The 22,557-nt window shown below is 43.0% G+C and overlaps 1 protein-coding gene across 5 annotated transcripts in view; it reads right to left on the reverse strand.

Annotated features, from left to right (window-relative positions):
- The window catches only part of dgki (diacylglycerol kinase, iota), a 54,766-nt gene extending 35,082 nt beyond the window's left edge, over positions 1–19,684 (reverse strand). For 4 of the 5 annotated variants that reach the window (XM_053861520.1, XM_053861517.1, XM_053861518.1 and 1 more), the window contains exon 1: positions 19,273–19,683. In XM_053861520.1, coding sequence (XP_053717495.1) covers positions 19,273–19,499 — 227 coding nt within the window. In that variant the 5' untranslated portion in view covers positions 19,500–19,683. Of the gene's footprint in view, positions 1–19,272 lie in introns of all 5 variants that reach the window. The other variant, XM_053861519.1, reaches the window with a different exon arrangement.
- Between the last annotated feature and the right edge of the window lie 2,873 nt (positions 19,685–22,557).

The following is a 22,557-nucleotide window of genomic DNA, read 5'->3' on the forward strand; positions in this document are numbered from 1 at the left end:
ATGTCCCTCAACATAGTAGATCATTTAATGTTAGCGACAAAACAAAATAACATAGAAAATGGCATCAGGATTCAGAGCAGACAAGCGGACCATATGCACGCTGTCAGTGAATGAAGGTGAAGATCTGTGCATGTTTGTCCTATACTGACGATGCTGCCCTCCATTTCACTCCTTCGTTGGCCTACATGTATTCTCCTCTGAGAGCCGAGGAGTAGAGAGAGAGATGAGGAGGCGGTCTTGTCTTGGCTTCGCCTGAAGGCCTTGGCTTCTCTCCTACTCCTCCTTCTCATCCCTCCTTCACACTTGGCACTCTTCTTGTCGTGTACCTCCACACTTTAATGCCCCCCACAACCACGCACAACTCTTTATTAGCTAGCCAGTGTATGTATGTAGTGGTATGCACGCATATCAAATGTTAACTCTATATCCTAAAGAATATTTTGAGATCCTATCATATGCAACAAGCTCTGCGCAGACGTTGATGTATAGCTTATTCGGTTTCACGAATAGCTGAGAATAAAACTGGAGAATACAGAACATTCAATTTTCATTTAAAACGCCAGACTTCTCAGTCATCACCTGCATGCATGATGTGAATGGTTCAGAGTTCTCTTATGAATCATCGGGGTTGGATTGATAATACGAAGTGAATCCTAATTTTGCAATAGTGGTGAAAATATGAGGAACACATTTTGAGAGCACTGACACTCTTTTGAAGTTTCAGTCAGCAGTGTCTAATGTGAAACGCCCACTCGAGAAAACCCACTCAGTTTCTATAAAGAGTGGTAGAGAAAAAAGAACAATCACAGTCAGACGGACGGCACACACGAGATCGGAGCTTTTGAATTAGGGTGAAGGGAAAACCACTCTCAGAGAAGACTGGTTACAATTCTCACATGCAATAGCTCATTCTAGAAAGAAATGATCTATCATCCATTTAATGTGTCAAACCAGGAGGACAAATTGGCAGTTTTTTGTTTTTTTTGCAATTGCATGTTTTAGGCACAGGATTTGAATTAATACTAAATTTAAGTGCAAAATCTAAATGATGGATATGTCGACCCACGAGGTGTGGTGATTAAGCATTCTGGAAATGTTGACAATTAAATCGCACACATCCAAAGACTGAAAAAGTTACTTGGGGAAATTGATGAAAGCGGATGCAAACTGCAAGGAGGAAACCAGTGCACAAACCACAGAGATGCCTTATGCTGAAATTAACCTTAGTCAAACAGGAGACTGATCTTGAAATCTGTTTTGACACAAATCCTACTGTTGACGGTGAAAGTAATAAAGTGTTCGTGTCACAACTATAACATTTGGGCCTGTTAAGTGATCGAGTTCAACACACTGATCAATTGGATGTTTTTTGTTTTTTTACATTTTTTTATTTGATCATCAGATCATTGCACTGAAATTGAGCGCTACCAGGAGGCTAATAGAGTGAAAGCTAACAAGAGCCAACCTCAGGCCAACTCCATTAGAAACCAATACTAATGGAGTTAATTTAGTTACTTTTGGACGAGCAGCCAAGTTTAGTTGTTGAAGACCGGAGCACTCAGCAGCTACTCCTGCACATGGACCCCAGATACTCACTGCACTGGACATGAGGTCAATGAAAAGAGGAGCAGTCTGTCAGGTTATAAGGCAGCATTCCACTATTTAACAAGTGATAAGTGTGGGTTTGATCTGATTGTTCAGTGAAAGGGGAATAAATATGATTTATTTTATATTAAATAATTTGCTAATAATATTTTTTATTGTTAGTCATTTATGTTGCTTTCAAAAATTGCTGTGTTTTCTTTACAGTGTTGTTCAGTATGAATGATGGAAAAGATTTGTGTAATTGATAAAAGCAGTGACTTTTATGTGTGAATTAATTGTGTTATTTGTGAAAAAATAATCAGCAAATATTGGCAACGGCCTGTTGGGACTCTCAAAAAAAATCGCCAGTTGGTATCAGCCAAAAAATAAGATATAGTGCCAAATATATTTGTTCGAGTCGTTTTGCGTCAAATGTTTCCACACACGTCTCGCTAGAGGACTGAGCCAAATACATGGTTTGCGTCAACAAGAACAAATTCTCTTTTAACCTTTCTGTGCCCGTGTGTGTTGGGTGCTCAAGGCAGCAGGGTTGACTAACACCCTGGAAGCCAATGCAAGACCAGCACAGAAGTGTGATCTCACCAAGTGACAGACATTCCCTAGTGGCTTCAACTTTGATCATTCGCACCTCAGCTACTATTACACAATTATTAAAGGCTGAATAGATATGGTCATTTTGAGTGTGCTGGATTCGTTGGGTCGTGCTACTGGGAAGTTTGCTTATACCAAAGTGTATGCGTCAGACAAATGATGTGCAATGTAAATCAGAGAGTGAGGCTATAAATACAAAAATGATGGATGCAAATGAGCCCAAACAATTGCAAATTAGAGCCGAGGATAAGTCCCAGGTGCTATCCCAACTGTGATCCCATGCCTGGCAGATACGCGTCTTCCACGTGATGTCCTCTGACACCGGATGATAGAACCAGGGACTTTCTTTGAAGAAAAATAATCTATTTAAAGGAGCCTGCCAGGGACGCCTGGTCACCAAAGTGCATTTATTTCAAAAGGATGTCACAATCGCAGCAGCAGAGAGAAGAACATCAAAGATTAGATTACTTGCACCAGCACCACAGAACAAGCAGGAGAGTAACATCAGAGCTGTCGCGTCCAGCGCGTCAGCTGAAGATTAATGGCCAAAGCAATAGCTGTCCTGACAAAGAAGCCACATAAGACAACATCTCCAGAGAACAGATGCGAAGTCTGGATTATGTTCCCCAGAATGAATTCTATTTTAACATCTAGGGAAGGGAGTATGCCAGGACTGGTGTGAGGAGCCATCAAAAACATCTTTAAAAAGCCATAAGTATTAAGTTGTTTGATGTCATTTAAAAAAAATCTGAATATTTAATGAGGACAGAATTCCTCTGAAATTGAATTAAGGCCAATTTTCTCAAAACACTTTCTGCATTGAAAGCAATATTTAAAGACAGCGCTGTGCAGCGCTGTGCAAGCACACTAGCACAGAGGAAAAAAATCTGATTAGAAAGTGAAGTATGAAAGAGATCGGGGTCACAGAGGTGCACCTCACTGCAGAGTCTGAATACCACAAGCTCTACACAACTGGTGTGATGTGACACTCTGAATTGGGGATGCATCCAACAAAGAATGACTGAAGCCGAGTCTCCTGGAGTCTTGTTCATAAGAAGAAATGAACGTGTGTGTGATTACTGTTGGTTCCACTCGTAGCAGACTAAAATAGGACTGTGGAGCAAAGGAGTGTAAGTGTGTGTTTGTCAGTGCCCAGTGATGGACTGGCAGCCTGCCCAGTGTCTCCAGCCTGCTGCCCCAAGTAGCTGAGATCGTGCCTCATTCCCAATAGGAAGGAAAAACACAAGATTGCCAATGAACAGTTGAAAATTACTCTTGACTAAAAAGTGTACTACCAAACCTACTCGAACTAGAGCGTCATCTTCCAAGACAAATTCTTGAAGTCGGCGGCAGAACAGTCACATCGACAGTGCATGACAGTCACCAGATAAAGTGAGCGGTATAAGCCACTGTCAGTCTTGTTTGCTTTCAGATACATACGAGCAAAATATAATTGGCTATCTGCATAACATCCACCCACTCATAACCAGAGACTTGTACACACACAGTTTGACCTGGATGACATAAACAATCTCCCTGTGCTCACAGCTCTTCAATCATTTAATACATGTCACGAACCAAAGCCAGAGCACAGAAGTGATACTACTCTCTGCTCTCGCACTCTCACATCTTCCTGTGACACCTACATAATTGTGCACCATGCAAGTGTGTGCGTGTGCATGTGAGCATGTATTATGAGGGGGAGGCATCAGCTCCACGCTGTGTATCTGACCTTTACCGCTGAGAATAAAGCTACATGTACAGAAGAGAAATTGAGACAAAGAAAAGTAGCTGGAGATACAAAGACAAGACTGGGCAAGACATGACTGGGTTCGCGATTTAAAATACAAAAGAATGAAGACGCTGGACATATGTTGGAACGATTTTGACTCTACCTAACTTCTAAAATCAACATGACTTCCATCCAAACTGAGCCATTAGTACACACACACACACAGAAGTGGGAGATAAAGATGCCTTCTCACTAATTATAGCATGTCTCTGCAGATGAGGTCTGCTGGGTTTGTGTGTGTCGTGTGTGTAGGCGTGGTGCGAAATTAAAAACAGGCAAGCAGAATGTTTAGCTGGAGAAAACGCAGTGAGACAACCAGTTAGACTAGGCTGATGTGTTGTTTCATATATATAATAACGCTGAGATGATCTGAAATCCTACACACACACACACACAGATGACAAAGCAACACTTACAAAGAGTGCTATTCACCAAATATTCATCTCACAGATGAGGCAGGGACGCCAGACCTCATGCGTTCTGAGAGGTGGTTACAGTCGTGTCGCAGTGATGGAGTCAGTATCACCTCAGCAGTCAACTCCACTGTTTCATTTACTGTCAGGAACAGACAGATGGGGTCCATGTGGAGGTGCAAACAGGATTGCTCAAAGTCATTGTGAATATATACGTGAGAATAGTACGATATGTGAGTTTATAACACGCACATTTGCAGTTGTGCAAATACAGACCTGATCAAAATCTTAAGACCAGTTGAAAAATTGCTAGAACATGCATTTTGCACATTTGGGCCTTAATATGCAAAAGCAAGATGGAGGAGTGCATCAAAACATTTGGAACTTGTAATTAAAAAATAAATAAACTGAAATAGGTTCATTATCACCTGATCAAAAGTTTAAGGCCACAGGCTATGAAAGCCAAAATCTGCTCAAAATTCGCATTTTCTGTCAGGCATTCACACGGTCATGCCCTCCTGATGGCTAAAGCTAAGAAGCTTTCTCTTCTTGAATGTGGTTAGATTGTCGAGCTGCATAAGCAAGGCCTCTCACAGCATGCCATTGCTGCTGAGGTTGGACACAGCAAGGCGGTCATTCTAAAATCTACATTTTTGAAAGATCCTGAGCATTATCGAACAAAAAAGTCAAGTGGTAGACCCAAAAAAATGACGGACGATCTGAATGGCTGTCCGTCAAGACACAGGGCGTCCTTGACCCAAATTAAGGCCCCAAATGGTGCCGACTGCAGCGCAATATCAGACGGAATCTGCAGGAAAAGAGTATCAAAAACCCAAAACGAATTCAAAGAGCTTGTCTCCTTCAACGCCACAAAACTACCGTTCAGACTTTGCCAGGGAGCATCAAACATGGGACATTGAAAAGTGGTGATGACAAAAAAACGAAAACTTGACGGTCCAGATGGCTTCCAACGTTAGTGGCATGACAAGGAGATCCCACCTGAGATGTATTCTACCTGGCACAGTGGAGGGGAGTCCATCGTGATCTGGGGTGATTTTTCATTCAGTGGAACACTGGAGCTTCAGGTGGTGGAGGGTCATCAAACGGCGGCTGGTTATGTGCAGATGTTGCAGCGAGGATCCCTGACTGAGGGCCCTCGTCTGTGTGGTGACAGCTGGGTTTTTCAACAGGACAATGCTGCAGTTCACGATGCTCACTTGACAAAGGACTTCTTCAGGAAGAACAACATCACTCTTTTGGACCATCCCACATGTTCCCCTGATTTAAATCCTATAGAGAACATTTGGGGATGGATGGTGAGGGAAGTTTATAAAAATGGCCATCAGTTGCAGACCTTCGTGAAGCCATAATCACCACTTGGAGCAATGTTCCCAATAGCCTCCTGGAAACACTCGCATCAACCATGCCCAAACTAATTTTTGAAGTGATTAACAAGAACTCATCACTGAGAAATTCTGGTTTGGAGAGTTCTTTTGTAATTTTCCGAGCGATGGCCTTTAACGTTTGATTAGCTGATAGACAGCCCTTTTCAGTTTAGTTGTTGTTTTCAATGAATTACTTTTTTGTCACACTCTACCTTCTTGCTTTTGCATATTGTAGCTCTAATTAAAACCCAATTTAGTAAAAATAGACAGACAGACAGAAGTAAAACAAATCATTTGCATGATATACAGAGTTGTAGAAATGCAGTTAGAAAGTTTACATTCAGCTAAGAGCCAGATAAAAGAGGAGGCAGCGCTGTGCAAGCACACTAGCACAGAGGAAAAAAATCTGATTAGAAAGTGAAGTATGAAAGAGATCGGGGTCACAGAGGTGCACCTCACTGCAGAGTCTGAATACCACAAGCTCTACACAACTGGTGTGATGTGACACTCTGAATTGGGGATGCATCCAACAAAGAATGACTGAAGCCGAGTCTCCTGGAGTCTTGTTCATAAGAAGAAATGAACGTGTGTGTGATTACTGTTGGTTCCACTCGTAGCAGACTAAAATAGGACTGTGGAGCAAAGGAGTGTAAGTGTGTGTTTGTCAGTGCCCAGTGATGGACTGGCAGCCTGCCCAGTGTCTCCAGCCTGCTGCCCCAAGTAGCTGAGATCGTGCCTCATTCCCAATAGGAAGGAAAAACACAAGATTGCCAATGAACAGTTGAAAATTACTCTTGACTAAAAAGTGTACTACCAAACCTACTCGAACTAGAGCGTCATCTTCCAAGACAAATTCTTGAAGTCGGCGGCAGAACAGTCACATCGACAGTGCATGACAGTCACCAGATAAAGTGAGCGGTATAAGCCACTGTCAGTCTTGTTTGCTTTCAGATACATACGAGCAAAATATAATTGGCTATCTGCATAACATCCACCCACTCATAACCAGAGACTTGTACACACACAGTTTGACCTGGATGACATAAACAATCTCCCTGTGCTCACAGCTCTTCAATCATTTAATACATGTCACGAACCAAAGCCAGAGCACAGAAGTGATACTACTCTCTGCTCTCGCACTCTCACATCTTCCTGTGACACCTACATAATTGTGCACCATGCAAGTGTGTGCGTGTGCATGTGAGCATGTATTATGAGGGGGAGGCATCAGCTCCACGCTGTGTATCTGACCTTTACCGCTGAGAATAAAGCTACATGTACAGAAGAGAAATTGAGACAAAGAAAAGTAGCTGGAGATACAAAGACAAGACTGGGCAAGACATGACTGGGTTCGCGATTTAAAATACAAAAGAATGAAGACGCTGGACATATGTTGGAACGATTTTGACTCTACCTAACTTCTAAAATCAACATGACTTCCATCCAAACTGAGCCATTAGTACACACACACACACAGAAGTGGGAGATAAAGATGCCTTCTCACTAATTATAGCATGTCTCTGCAGATGAGGTCTGCTGGGTTTGTGTGTGTCGTGTGTGTAGGCGTGGTGCGAAATTAAAAACAGGCAAGCAGAATGTTTAGCTGGAGAAAACGCAGTGAGACAACCAGTTAGACTAGGCTGATGTGTTGTTTCATATATATAATAACGCTGAGATGATCTGAAATCCTACACACACACACACACAGATGACAAAGCAACACTTACAAAGAGTGCTATTCACCAAATATTCATCTCACAGATGAGGCAGGGACGCCAGACCTCATGCGTTCTGAGAGGTGGTTACAGTCGTGTCGCAGTGATGGAGTCAGTATCACCTCAGCAGTCAACTCCACTGTTTCATTTACTGTCAGGAACAGACAGATGGGGTCCATGTGGAGGTGCAAACAGGATTGCTCAAAGTCATTGTGAATATATACGTGAGAATAGTACGATATGTGAGTTTATAACACGCACATTTGCAGTTGTGCAAATACAGACCTGATCAAAATCTTAAGACCAGTTGAAAAATTGCTAGAACATGCATTTTGCACATTTGGGCCTTAATATGCAAAAGCAAGATGGAGGAGTGCATCAAAACATTTGGAACTTGTAATTAAAAAATAAATAAACTGAAATAGGTTCATTATCACCTGATCAAAAGTTTAAGGCCACAGGCTATGAAAGCCAAAATCTGCTCAAAATTCGCATTTTCTGTCAGGCATTCACACGGTCATGCCCTCCTGATGGCTAAAGCTAAGAAGCTTTCTCTTCTTGAATGTGGTTAGATTGTCGAGCTGCATAAGCAAGGCCTCTCACAGCATGCCATTGCTGCTGAGGTTGGACACAGCAAGGCGGTCATTCTAAAATCTACATTTTTGAAAGATCCTGAGCATTATCGAACAAAAAAGTCAAGTGGTAGACCCAAAAAAATGACGGACGATCTGAATGGCTGTCCGTCAAGACACAGGGCGTCCTTGACCCAAATTAAGGCCCCAAATGGTGCCGACTGCAGCGCAATATCAGACGGAATCTGCAGGAAAAGAGTATCAAAAACCCAAAACGAATTCAAAGAGCTTGTCTCCTTCAACGCCACAAAACTACCGTTCAGACTTTGCCAGGGAGCATCAAACATGGGACATTGAAAAGTGGTGATGACAAAAAAACGAAAACTTGACGGTCCAGATGGCTTCCAACGTTAGTGGCATGACAAGGAGATCCCACCTGAGATGTATTCTACCTGGCACAGTGGAGGGGAGTCCATCGTGATCTGGGGTGATTTTTCATTCAGTGGAACACTGGAGCTTCAGGTGGTGGAGGGTCATCAAACGGCGGCTGGTTATGTGCAGATGTTGCAGCGAGGATCCCTGACTGAGGGCCCTCGTCTGTGTGGTGACAGCTGGGTTTTTCAACAGGACAATGCTGCAGTTCACGATGCTCACTTGACAAAGGACTTCTTCAGGAAGAACAACATCACTCTTTTGGACCATCCCACATGTTCCCCTGATTTAAATCCTATAGAGAACATTTGGGGATGGATGGTGAGGGAAGTTTATAAAAATGGCCATCAGTTGCAGACCTTCGTGAAGCCATAATCACCACTTGGAGCAATGTTCCCAATAGCCTCCTGGAAACACTCGCATCAACCATGCCCAAACTAATTTTTGAAGTGATTAACAAGAACTCATCACTGAGAAATTCTGGTTTGGAGAGTTCTTTTGTAATTTTCCGAGCGATGGCCTTTAACGTTTGATTAGCTGATAGACAGCCCTTTTCAGTTTAGTTGTTGTTTTCAATGAATTACTTTTTTGTCACACTCTACCTTCTTGCTTTTGCATATTGTAGCTCTAATTAAAACCCAATTTAGTAAAAATAGACAGACAGACAGAAGTAAAACAAATCATTTGCATGATATACAGAGTTGTAGAAATGCAGTTAGAAAGTTTACATTCAGCTAAGAGCCAGATAAAAGAGGAGGCCATTAGCTGGCTTTTAAGGTCATCAATACTCTGGTCCGCCCTCAGTTGTTCTCCTGATAATAAATTGCATTGCTAGTTGACCCACATATTCATTCATAAAACGGATTGACATTATTCTTATCTGGAGCAGACTAAACAGAGAAACCATAAACCATATTTTCTCACTTCCCGCCATGTCAGATCGAGCAGGCATCGACAGCTGTAGACGACATGGCAATAAACATGGCAGTATTCCTCGCAAAGTGATACAGTCGCTTGATTTAATATGTAATGAGGGGTGAACTAATGTGTTGAACAACCAGCATCGGATCAGCGGGCTGAAGACACCCAAGGAACAAAACCACGTGACCATGAATGCATTAGTGTCCTAGGGTGAAACTTTGTGAATGACTTCTGCAATACACAAAGCGCAGCAAAGTCCCAGCAGCCAAGTGAGACTTTCCATAATCTGGTAACCTATTGAGACTTAACCGTCTCTTGATGCAGGAAGCAATTGACCGACATTTGTCAAGGTCTTTGCAATAATGTTCCACTTCTGCAACAACAACGAGTTCTTCTTCTTTTTCTCTCCATTATGCCCTTTGGCCTTTTTTTTTTCAACCATTTCCAAACAAGAAAATCCTCTTACAGGCAGCCAGACGACTAATAAGGAGCAGCCAATCCCGTCTAATGCTTCAGCTCACTGCATTATGGGCAAAATAACCCCCAGCAGACACACACTCAGAAGCACTCCTGAAAAGGATTGGAAAAAAAGAGTAAGATACATCACAGAGCTCTTCCGAAAACAGACATCAGCCTGGTCTGAGTCGACAATGATTGATATTCATAAACACTCACACGCTGTAGGAACAAGGTGACTTAGAGATACAGTATCAGCTCTCTTTGTCTATAATTTATGTGTGTTGGTTGGTGCAGAGACAAATACACATGACGTCGTGGCGATTAATACACGCTTACATTCACAACACACATGTGATAGTCAATGTCAAGCCAAAAATAGAACACCCCTCAGTATGATAGTCTGACAAATCCTCTGTAAACGCAGATGAATTCTGTCTGACCCCGGCTTCAACCCAAGTGGCCAGCAACGGTGTCTGCATATCAAATGCTGAAACTGAAAATGACACTTCAAGTTGAGAGATGAAATAAAAACATGGATTACGAAACTGTAACAGCCAACTTAAACAAAATGATATACATGTTTTAACTTGTAAAAAATTATATATTTTATTTTAATTATACCTTTAAAATAAAATTGATAATCTTGTGCGTGTGGCTCCAAATACATAGACAAAGATTTCCGCTGTTGGCCCAAGAAGCACCACAGACCTTGTTGGAGCAGAAGAAAATACAACAGAAAACCCTGTCCTGTCCTTGCAGAGATACATACAAACATAATTCAATATACAGTGCAAGCGTCATGTTGACTCAACACTTTTAAAGCCAATGATCAAGGAGTGCATCAATGAAGAGGTGCTGTCGTATTCCCTCTCTCTCAATGTTGTTTCTCATTTGTCTTGACCTATGACTTTCAGCGTGTCTTTTCGGCTTCTGCTTTCTGAAAACAGAATCTTCCACTAGACATCAGAGCGCATTGATGAATCCGATAATTCATCCTCCGCCCATTGTGAAATCAATGCTAATATCAATATAGACAGTTGAAATTTAGATTCATTCTATTTTCAAATAAAATCCTACAGCAGATATTTGATGATGTGGTTGGAAGGACAGTTCGGCATATGGGATGTATACTGCGGTGACCATTAATAGGTAAGAACTCGACAAACCCATCTAATCTAATCTAACCTAAAGTGACTCCACTTTACTGAATATTACATCAAGTCTATCTACATTTACCTGCCCATGACGAAGACATTCCACACATCTATGCTGGAAAGAACCAGTTCAAAAGGAAAAATAAAACTCACTCGAAAAGGCCTTAGAAATGACAGCGCTTCAGGATCAAAAGAAGAAATGCCAAGTAAAAAGTAATCCTCGGAGAAGCCCAGATGATTACAGTGAAAAACTACAAAAAGCCTCTGAAATGTAAAAGAACAAAAATAATGATCGGTAAGATGTCAAGGCACTTATGTTTTAAATACAAGAGCATTTAGAGACTTGTCGATTTTACTGCAGCTCCTGATGGTTCAGTGTGTATTGCATCTACGGTAAGTGTGAAAGCGTTACATGATTAATAAAAAAAAAATTGCGGCACGCACGCACGCACGCACGCACGCACGCACACTCTGATACTCCCCTCACAACTCTAACGTCAAAGCTTCTCCCACATTGCACTGGCCCACTTCACCGTTGCCTATGAGCAAGTCCTTCCCGTACTCATTCTCAAACATTCCACTTGTTGCCAACCTGCTTAGTTCCTGGTCAAGCCTACCTGCCTCAGACTGATCCTAAGTATCCCAAACCATTCCCGTCGCTTCTATGATCACTGGCTCCCAGTCGAGTAGTAGTAACTCAGTCACTTTTTGAGTGAAATAAATTGAAATCAAATTCAGAAATCTGGGCTGCCACAACCTTTCACTAGTGTGGGAGCAAAAGTGGCAAAAATGAGGTTATTCTTTTGAATATTACAAAACCAAATATGAGACAAATAACATGCATTTGGTCACTTGTAGAAATGTGGATGCACATTTGTCTCAGCTCCTTTATTGAGCATGAGATTGGTCACAAATAATTTTTGTTTGTGACCAACTTATGACAGCAATAGTTTCACCGGCCATCGACTCAGCATGGGCTACTGTACTGACTGATGAGCGGAAACAATGAATAAATAAATAAATCTTTACTTTTTCAAGGATATTCCTTTTGCTCTGACATGGAAAATAAGATATCCTGTCACACCCCACAACAGAAAGAGCATCATTAGCAATTACATCCTTCCTGTGCATGTGAAAGGAAAGTGTGTCAGCTTGGCTATTGCTGTTCCGATCTTCAGCTTTAAACATTCATGAGTCTTTCAGCAGCACCATGTCGAGTCTTCCACTGAATTTAACACTAACCGTGCAACAAGTCACACTTTTGTTTAAAACATAAGAGCAGTACCACAGCGTCCAGGTGACTAGCTACATTTGAGACATCTGAATTATCACGACAGCAAAATGAGGACGGAGATTTTAGAACAATGACAGCAGAACTAAGAGGCAGCTCGCTGGAGCGATGTGACAGATTAGCTTTAAATGCTGACAGTGATTTCATATTTTTTGCCTTCGCTAAGAAGATTGCATTTGAAAGATTATGCAGAGACAAATGGGCTGGCTCTAACAAATACTGACACTTAGTGATTACTTTCAACTGCAGGAAGGAGAAGCAGACAAAGCAGGACAGTGAAACAGCATTAGTCCATTAAATTCGCAGGCATATGAGAGATAAAAGTCTATTAGGATTGCTGTACTACTTCAATAAATTGATTCTCAGTTATGAAAGTTTCATAATGTTCAAAGTTTTGAAATTGTAAGGTGTATTTTCTGTTCTGCAAAGGAAAATCATCCTGGTAGTGCGGAGCAATTCATTCATGCTCTTACATTCATTTAATTTGTTTAAGTTAATAGCAATAGTTAATAACAATGCAGCTTTAAGCCTGAGCTCGGGAGCCTATGGCGTGCAAGCCTGATATGGCTCTCTTTTGATGACTGCATCTGGCTTTCAGGGACCGTTTAAACGGCGCGGCACTGATATCAGATTAGACTGAGGGTACGATCACACTAGTACGAACCGTGCTTTACCTTAGATATCTGCATTCCACAGCCAGAGGTCACGGAGGTCAGATGAGGAGCTACAGTCTTTACTTCAGGTCTGGGCAGATAATGGCATTGTGGACCAGTTGGATAAGACTCATCAGAATTAAGAAGTTTTCGGAAAGATTTGCACGCATCTACAGGGCTGCAGCTTTCATTGCACAGCCAAGCAATGCAGGGACAAAGTGAAGAAAAGACCTTTGTCTATGCTTACCGTAGTCATCCTGCCATTGGTGGGGGTGACTATTTAGAATATAGTGTTGAAAGAGAAAGAAGACATATGCCATCACAGGCGCTTCTCGGATGAGCACGGCACGGATGAAACGGCCCAGTGTGATCGCACCCTGAGACCAACAGCTTTTAAAACCAGCCAGCTAAGTAGAAACGTTTGCCGTGTGCTCTGGCGCTGAGTAAACGGTGCAGCTGGAACTGGCTTCAGCCACCAATGCCGGCTCTGCGTAAACGCAGTTTCAGTAAAGTTCTGGTGCTCAAGTTTTTTCTAGTGACACCCGCATTCAGTATTAAAAATATATATGGCTCACATGGGATTACATTTTTTCAAATACTCTACTCCCAGTCAAAACGGTTCCCATCAAACCAACCTGTCAATCTTAGTTAAAAAGCACTGTTCACTCCATAACACTGAATGTCATGTGATACATTGAGTAACTGGGAAGTTGCTGTATACGTCAGAAAGGCAGTAATACACGGCAAACATTTCCGCATGATGTTAGTGGCAATGGTTACTGGTCGTAAGGTATGTAGACTAAGAAGGGGATAATTCGTCAGATTAGCCTGTCTTAACTGATAAACCCAACTCAAAGACAGACATTGACAATCTTTCCATCTGTGGCGGTATTTTGGGTATATTTACGTCAGTACGCATATAAATACCCACAAGTACTAGCTGAGTTTTCATCATGAAGCTGTTTTCCAATTACATCTGTTTCATGTGTGCAACCTTTCAAAACAATGATTATGTAACTACTGAGCAACTCCAATCTCCCCTCTGGACATCAGAGAGAAATAAAAAATAGATAAATAAAAAATATTTTTTTGTCCAAAGTCAGGATCTACTGTTACTGTTTGGAGCGAGTGAGTGCATCCTCGCGCAGTGCATTGTTCGGCTTTGGCCTTTCAGTTGTAATTTCCCGGGGGAAGACTGTGACTATTGAACTGCAGTGCGATTTATTGCTCTGTCGCACATTAACTGGGGGCAGCAATTACATCAAGTATGTTCCTAAAATCAGAGGGATACTTCATTGGCCTGTTAGGACGCTGTCCTGCATGTTGTCTGAACAAAAGAAGATTAAATCTCGACAGATGCCTTTAAAAGACTTAACAAGGCTCAAAAGAATTCACATCTGACATGAATTGGAGACAAAGGCCAGTAATTCTATCTAGTTAGTTTAGGTTGGTAAATTAAACGCAATACTTCAAAATGTCAGACTATAAAAGGACCTGTTCAACCTCTGTTATCAGTATCTCTTTCAAATATTGAAGGTGAATGTTAGCATTGAAAGCCATAAATTATCCTTCTGTCACCACTGAGACAGTCTGGCTTTTCCTCTTGTGGCAAATATTCACCTGCATCCCCAGCTTTCATTCTACTTGGTTTTACCTGCATCAAATTTCAGAAAATTTTACAGGTGAGGTCTTGGCATTAATCATTTTCTAGCTCAGGCAAAACTTGAACAATAGTACAAAGGACTTGGCAGCCTAATTTTGGCCCAAGAGCCTTGAGTTTGGCACATAAGTTGGGGTGTCACTCTCCTGTCTCCAGTGCCAAACTTCGGAAGCCAACTCTGATTCAAGAGGTTCCTTAGGTAGGAACCTATCAGTGGTAATGAGAGAAGACTGGGGTATAAATAGACCACCAAGCAGAGGGAAGTCCACAAGGAAAGAACACACCTCCATTTCAGCATAGGAATATCCCCGTCACAGCTAATTTAAGTGGGTCAGAGAAGAATCCCTCAATGACCCACAACCCACAGCAGATAAGATTAAATGTTCTAATAACCTCTCTCTTTTCACTTGACTGATTTCAGCTGTGACAGTTTTTGCTCTTTTCTATCGGCCCCTCTGTTCTCATCTGTATTTGCTCCTGATTGCAGGCTGAATAGAGAGATTTATATTCTGGCAGCATCAGATGATGAGAAGCTTTGATCGGTGTTTACCCCTGCAGGTGGTGCACAGTGTGAGTACCATCAGATACATTTAAATCTCTCTCCTCCAATATGCCTTTCTCCAGTCCGCGTGCCTCTCTTCCCTCCAGTATGTATCCCGGCAGACATGAAAACCACATTTACTGGACTGTGGTCAGACAAGCACTTATTGTGATCCGTTGTTTGTAAAGCGGCTGTAAATAGAGGGGGATAATGTTACAACATCCTGTCCTGTGGTGGTTTGTTCTTGTGCTGGTTCCCACGAAGGCCACAAGCAAGAATCCCTTTGTGAAACAAATCTTTTGATTCTACGGTTGGCATGAAAACACAACGTTACCTCCACGGACACGGACCGCCTCTGGGAGTTCAATGGAAAAGAAAAATAAAACATTTTGAGTGTAAAATCTTATCATACCGTGAAACATATCATTCTATGGGTTGCATCATCATGTTTCCTGTCTATAGTCACGGCGAGTTTTCACATGCTCCAGGGAAAGCTGGATCTGGTTCTACAAGGAACTGAACTTCAGTCGTGACACCTCAGTATTAGACACATGTCAAGGTGACAGTTTGACACATTATAAAAGTTAGTTGTAGTAACTAAAAGTAAAGTGTGTTAAATGCACAAGCCGTTGGATGATAAACGCCACACACACACCACAGGGTGATAATAGGGTTTGGTGTTCTCTGTACTTTCCCGATATACTGTAAACACATTTTCCACCCCGCTTTGAAAGCTATTTAGAATTTGGGGGACAGGTGCTGTTTTCGAACAGGGAGAGCAGCTGAAAATGGGAGCGTGTGTGGACAGCCCTTTCCTAAACTCAGCCTGATGGAACCACAGAAACTTTAGCCAAGACTTTTCACATTTGCATCAGGAACGATGCCTGACATAAACGCACAGGTACCTCATCTTTTCCATCCAACATATGAACAGAGCCGTAAATTTGTCCACAAGAGACACAGATCTATACCAACTACAGGATCAGAAGCATGTGAGCTAATGCGGAAATGAAGCCACAGGGGGACATAAACAACAGTGACAGAGTTACTGAGTCACCAACTCACTTAGTAATGGAGAAGCTAATTGCTGGCTTATTGAAGTAATGACTCGGACTCGTTACGGCCCGCTGACTAACTGTTACGCACACACACACACTATGCGCACACAAAGCTTTTCTGACAGAGGAAGAACTGTCATGCAGGCAGATGGGTGAGACGTCTAAGAATAGATGAAAGGAGGTACTGTACTCCGGGAACACACACAGACAGACAGACAGACAGACAGACAGACCAAGTGTGACCAATGTCTGGCAGATCTGTTACACGTTCCTTGCTCTGGCATAAACACATTTGACCACACATCAGCTTTGATGTTTGACGGCATCATTTCTAGGGTCTTTCATATCGCCACATATGGTAATGGGGTTTTGGTGCAGGCCACTTCAAAGGCTCCAAATGATCTGCCAACCAAACATCTCTCTTGACCAGCTAATGCTATTTCCTGCACACAGCTGACAGCATGATGGATATACTTGTGCAACCTATCTCATCTGAAAACAAAACAATGCCAGTTATCAGGCATTATCTACGGGACAGTTACTATCTCCAGCTACTATGTCATGTTGGACGAGCCTCCCACTGAGGTACCCTCCCCAAAAGCTTGAACCAGCAAACTAACCAAAGTACAGACTGAACTTCAGCCCTATCTGATTGTGAGACGCCAAAAACCCGCTCAACCGCCTCATTGATGATGTTCTGTCAATCATGACTCAGCGTTTACAGCCATAAGACGGGTGCGACTGGAGAAAGCATGGCTCAGAGATACAAAAGCTGCCTGGAAAAAAAAAAATAGCACTGCCGGAATTGGATTTTGGATCAGGGCGTTGACAGCAACAATGAAGGGAGCAAAGGACTGTACTAGGAAATGCTGGTAGATGAAGAGATAACATGATCAGAGACTACAGGTGGCTTAGACAATATAGGTGCTCTGGACTTTTCCTTTCTTGGCAAAGGGGTGGGTGTCTGACCAGTGGGGGCAATGTGCGACCCCAAAGTCACTCCTATAAGTCAGACATTAATTTGTCAAATAAAAGTTTTACTTAACACTTACAATGTCAACATTATAATAATCTATGAATCAAGCGGAACATGTTGAGGCCAGTTAAGCTTCACAAAATAGAGCCTTGTACTAGCAAATTATAAGCAGAGCAATACAGATAAAAGTCATGCATCAGCAATGACGTTGTCTGTTTGGGGTGTGCTACAAAGAGTAATAACATTAACCAGCAGGGGAAGGTCATCAGTGAAATGGTTGTAACAGGATTATCCAAGCACCACAGCTTTTTAATGAGAGGGATTTCCTCTGCAGTTCTCCTGTGTATTGTCATTTATTGTATTTACATGAGCCACAGCTTATAAAAATTGCTTCCTAATTTTCACCGATTTTGAATACAGAAGCCATTACTTTCTGAATGAGGAAAACCAATGAATTATATGAACATGGATGCAATTTGGTATGAAATTAGGACTGGAAAAATTTGCATCTGGAGGTCTGCAGTCAGCACACTGTGACCTGGCAATGTACTTGTGTCTGCTTCCACCAAGTACTAGTGGAGATGACACTCCCACGGGAGGACTACTTGGAAGAAAGGAAGCTCTGCAAATATCTAGAACTAGTCAACAACTGCCAGCAGGCTGGAGGGAAAGCAAGCTGCCTCCCTATGGAGGTTCGGAGGTTCCACAGCAAATACAGAGGCCCAAACTGAAAGTAGTTCATGCATCGTGGGAGAGAGGGGAGAGCTAACCTGCCAAAGAGGCATCGAGGGCCTAAAGTTGGCAGCGGCTTAAGCAGAGGGAGATCCATAGTGACATGGTTGCTGAAATGGGCCCCAGTGAGGGTCCGATCAGGCCCATCTGGATGACCCGGAGACAAGACTTTGGTAAGTCCAGGGTCATCAGTTAACACACAACAGGGAACAATTTCCTTATAATTTGTGATCTAACAACAAGCCAATTGTATGAGTTTGACATGGGTTCGAACTTGACCACAAGCATGAATCAAGTGCATTTGTGCTCCATTACAAATAATTCAAAAACAAGGGCGGGCGGACGGACTTCGAACAGCCAACACCGATGTCGGTCTAGGTCCTTCCTTGTCTGTTTCCACTGTAGACAACATGACAGGCAAGAACACGCCCAGCAAGTCACTTGCCATGCTTCATTCTGATTGTTGACTTTCAGTCAACATGCAGGTTCTCTGGACCTCCCAAACATCCACGGACCTCACTAAACAAACCATAACTAGAACTACAAATGTTACAGCAGTGATTCTACTCGTCACTCAGTTTTAGGTTAAATCACGCAGTGGTGAGGTGGACTGAGAAGTGAAGGAGTTTAGCGTTGAGTGAAATCAACATGTACTGTAAACACCACTAACAACTGCACAGAAACACTTGCAAAGCCGTTCCAGCGTGACGACATGTTAGAAAAATGCGGCCTGAAACTTTAAAGTGAAAGTGGCTCGAAGCACGGAGAAGAAAGCGAAGGTGGATAGAAGCTGACGTCGTGACTTCGCTGGTCGGACTTGAACAATCTGAAGCAACGAGCGCGCGACGTTATTAAGCAAACTCGGCCACCTTTATGGACACGATGAGCGACTATAGTTGTTTCTACGCCACGCCATTTCACACACGCATGAGAATCGATTAGACTTTCACTCGGACACAAAGGCTGGTCAGTCGTAAAGATACCACACATTCCTCACACTGACAACCGAAGCTGCTGTGTGAGTGAGAGACAGAGGGAGAGAGAGAGAGTGAGTGTGTGTGTGTGTGTGTGTATTCGGTCGCTGGCCAGATCAACAGGAGTTGCGAGTCTCACGGAGGTGTCCGGCTGCTGCTGCCATTCGCACACAATCACACACCTCAACACACACCGAACACAAGTCAATACACTGCCTTCCCACCCCGGTCACCCGGCCCAATCTGGCAGCCGTCACACTCACATGTAAATGTCGCTCACCTGTATGAGCAACATTCAAATGTGGTGATTTTAGCAGTGAAAAGGAGCCCAGCATCCTCCCCACTCACCGATAGGAGATCTGTTTCCGGAACGCGAGTCCTCTCAGCTTCTCCTCCAGACTGTCCTGCTCCATGTCGGGCAGACTGCTGACCGTATCGCTGCAGCAGCCCACGGCAGCTTCCTCAGACCCGGCACCAGACTCGGACTCCCCCCCGTCGGCTCCCAGTGAGGCCAGCCGCCCGCTGAAGCTCGCCGCAGCCGGGCTGCTGCTGCGCTCCTTCGACTGGGGGTCCATGCTGGTCAGATGCTCGCACCGCGCTGGACCCCCTCGAACCCGGCTAGAGACGGGGCGCAGGTGCCGGTGGGAGAGCGGGTCGTATCGGGTGAGTATCGGCGCGCTTCACCGCAGACCACCGATCTACACAGCAGCCAGGTGCGGCGGCACATGAAGCCGCCCGGACGACAAACCGAACTGCACTCACGAGCTCTGACCAGCTGACGTCAAGCTGCCGGAAGCTTTCCAGCGCTGCTTTCAAAATAAAAGTTCAACTGGACAAGGTCATCGAATATGATCCACAATCGCGTGTACATCTTCATTTGCTGATGTGCTGTTTTGTACCAGAGAATTTGAAGCCAAAACCGTTTCACTCACATTCTACCAGGCGGTTTCCGATCCTTGGTCTCAGGGGCCTGCTCTGCATATCCCAGGTACTTGGGGCAGAAGTCATGGATGTCCCTCAGCAGTTCACACTCTCGCCTTTTATAGGACAAGTGTCAAATCCAAACAAAATCATCTCACACTGAAGTGCTTTGAAAAGAACACTAATTTAAAAGCTCAAAAATAACAGAATCTCTCATCGAAATGGTGATGCACTTTTTACATTCAAGATTGCGATATTTTAGCAAGCAGAAGTCTTCGATTGATTTGAGAACAAAAAAAAACATTTAAGCATGGTAAAGGGAAGTAGAATATTATTGTGGTGAAGGAGGACAATCTTTGTAACTTTGACGCAAAACACATGGGTGCTGTGTTCTAAAATCGCAAGTAACTGTTATTGCATTTCCCCCCCTGCTTTTTCTTTCCTGCTCAAGGACTGACCATAAATATACATGTTGTACTGCCTCTTACTTGGGCATCATATAAATAATTGGACCCTTGCATGATTGAGTTTGACACCTCTGATTTAGATTCACCTCTTTGAAACCCACACCAGCAACAGGAGAGCATACCAAACACAGACACTGGCCCAGGTTCATTCGAAACCTTGTGGATTCAGAGTTTGAACTCACAACATTCTTTCTGTGTAGACTAACCACTACCACCATAGATGAACATGAAACATCAACAGAAAGGCAGACAGGGACACAGAGATGAGGATCAGCGCTTGTTACTGGACGCTGTTCTTGGCAGGGGACAGGTGGAATGCTAATTCAAGAAGGGAACAACTCTTAAGATGTTTGTGAGAGTCTGGAAAAAAGAAAACAACATAAACAGGAGCTGAAAATAAGGCCACAGGTCCAATATCCAATTATTTCAGCTGACCAAAAAGACGGAAAAGCCCTTTTTCTTGAAGCTCTGGTGAACTTATTTTAGGTTTTATTCAGGAGTATTTCCTCTGAAGTGAAGTGCCAGTTCCGTCCACTATGACGATGAAATACTTTTATTTTCACCGATAACCGGAAGTCCCCGTTTCTGTTTGCACTCGTTTGACTAGTGTTTTAAAGTGCGAGTTGCCGTGGGAGGTCAAACAACAAACACGTAAAATCACGTTTCTGTTCCCTTTAGATTGGCACACGAATGCTACATCCGGCTCACGTGTTCATTCGTGCGCCGGACGAGAAGCGTTGCATTGTGGGATATTCCCACTCCTTTCTGCAGCATCATCAGTGCCAAAGTAGGGCAGAGGGTGAACGTCCACGCAGGACAACCGACCCACTCCCCGCGTCCTACTCTCTAATTACACGGCACCAGATGCTGCGTTCAGGGACTTTGGTGACGTTTGCGTGAAGTTATAAATGGAAATTGTGTCAACACACTTAATCGCCCCTTCTCCACAACTAGTGTTCATCAACAATACCTGACCTTTTTTGCATTAAATTCATGGATTACACTAGAGCTGGCCTTAAGAATGAGAATCACAGCTTTTTCTACATTCCGTTTGGTGAACCGTTCCTTCACTGCAGAAGAATGACCTCCAGACACTTTCACATGACATCTGGCTTTGAAATAAAATATGGAATTCAGTTATACCAGTTATGTGTAGCGAACTTAAATGTGGCTGATGATAGATGTTTATTGGTCTCCTGCTTTGCTGAGGTCGGGACATGAGCTGAGGTGTTGAAAAGGGTGTTATTCATCAGTCAATTTGAAATTGAATTTTGCCTCAATGTTGAACAAGATCTGCAGATACCTGAAGAATGCACCAAAGGTCAGACATTTTGCCACCAACTGCAGTGCTGACCAGATAATGGCTACATTCATATCAGTGAATAAGTGGAACTTGCATGGGACCCCTTACCTTTGGTCCCACAGGCTCCTAGGGAGACAGGGTTTGGCGTCTTAACACTGCCTGTTGGGTTTTATTGATGCACTGCTGAAGCTTCATGAAGCCTCATTTACAGAGCACCTTATATATTTGTGGTTCTCTTAGTTTGAATGTGAGGTAGAAACACTGTAGAAATGAGAGCGCCATCGAGTGGACTATGAAATGAGGACAATGCTTCATGAAGCCCATTAGAACCGGTCATTTCACGTCTGGTCTACTTTCTGATCTATGACTCCTGTTGGCTACATTTCAGTTTGAGATAAGAATGCAATCCATTGACATAGCAAGTGAGATGAAAATGTATTTTAAACACCCATCCAAAGCTTAGCCCTTTTTCTAACCAGGGTATGAGCTGATAAATAAGCTCAGGAAGGACAGTCGATCTCTTCATCTTCCAAATGTATTGATTCTCTTTACTTGCCATATCTGCATGCAGTTTTGACTAAATTACAGTTGAAAGAGCCGGTCCAAAATCTCAAGGCTGCTTAAGTGTATAATATGTTTTGCGGAGACAATTTCCTCTCCAGTTTCACACATTTCTTTGTCTCAAACTGTGCTGCCGATCTATTCCTGGAGTGTTTCTAAGTATACAAAAAAAGCTCTTACACGGCCCAGGCTCTCAACCATGAGACTCCATTCCCGCTTAGTGGACCTTAACGTCATTTTATTTCTTTGAAGATGACCACAAACTGCCAACTTTAAAATAAGCCACAGATCTTAAATGCGATTATGGGCTCAAATGGGGTTATATTAGTGGTGTAGCGGAGCAGAAAAGCCACTGAGTCACTGATTCAATTGTCATATACT

Source organism: Synchiropus splendidus, chromosome 4, assembly GCF_027744825.2.
Source record: "Synchiropus splendidus isolate RoL2022-P1 chromosome 4, RoL_Sspl_1.0, whole genome shotgun sequence".
NCBI lineage: Eukaryota > Metazoa > Chordata > Actinopteri > Syngnathiformes > Callionymidae > Synchiropus > Synchiropus splendidus.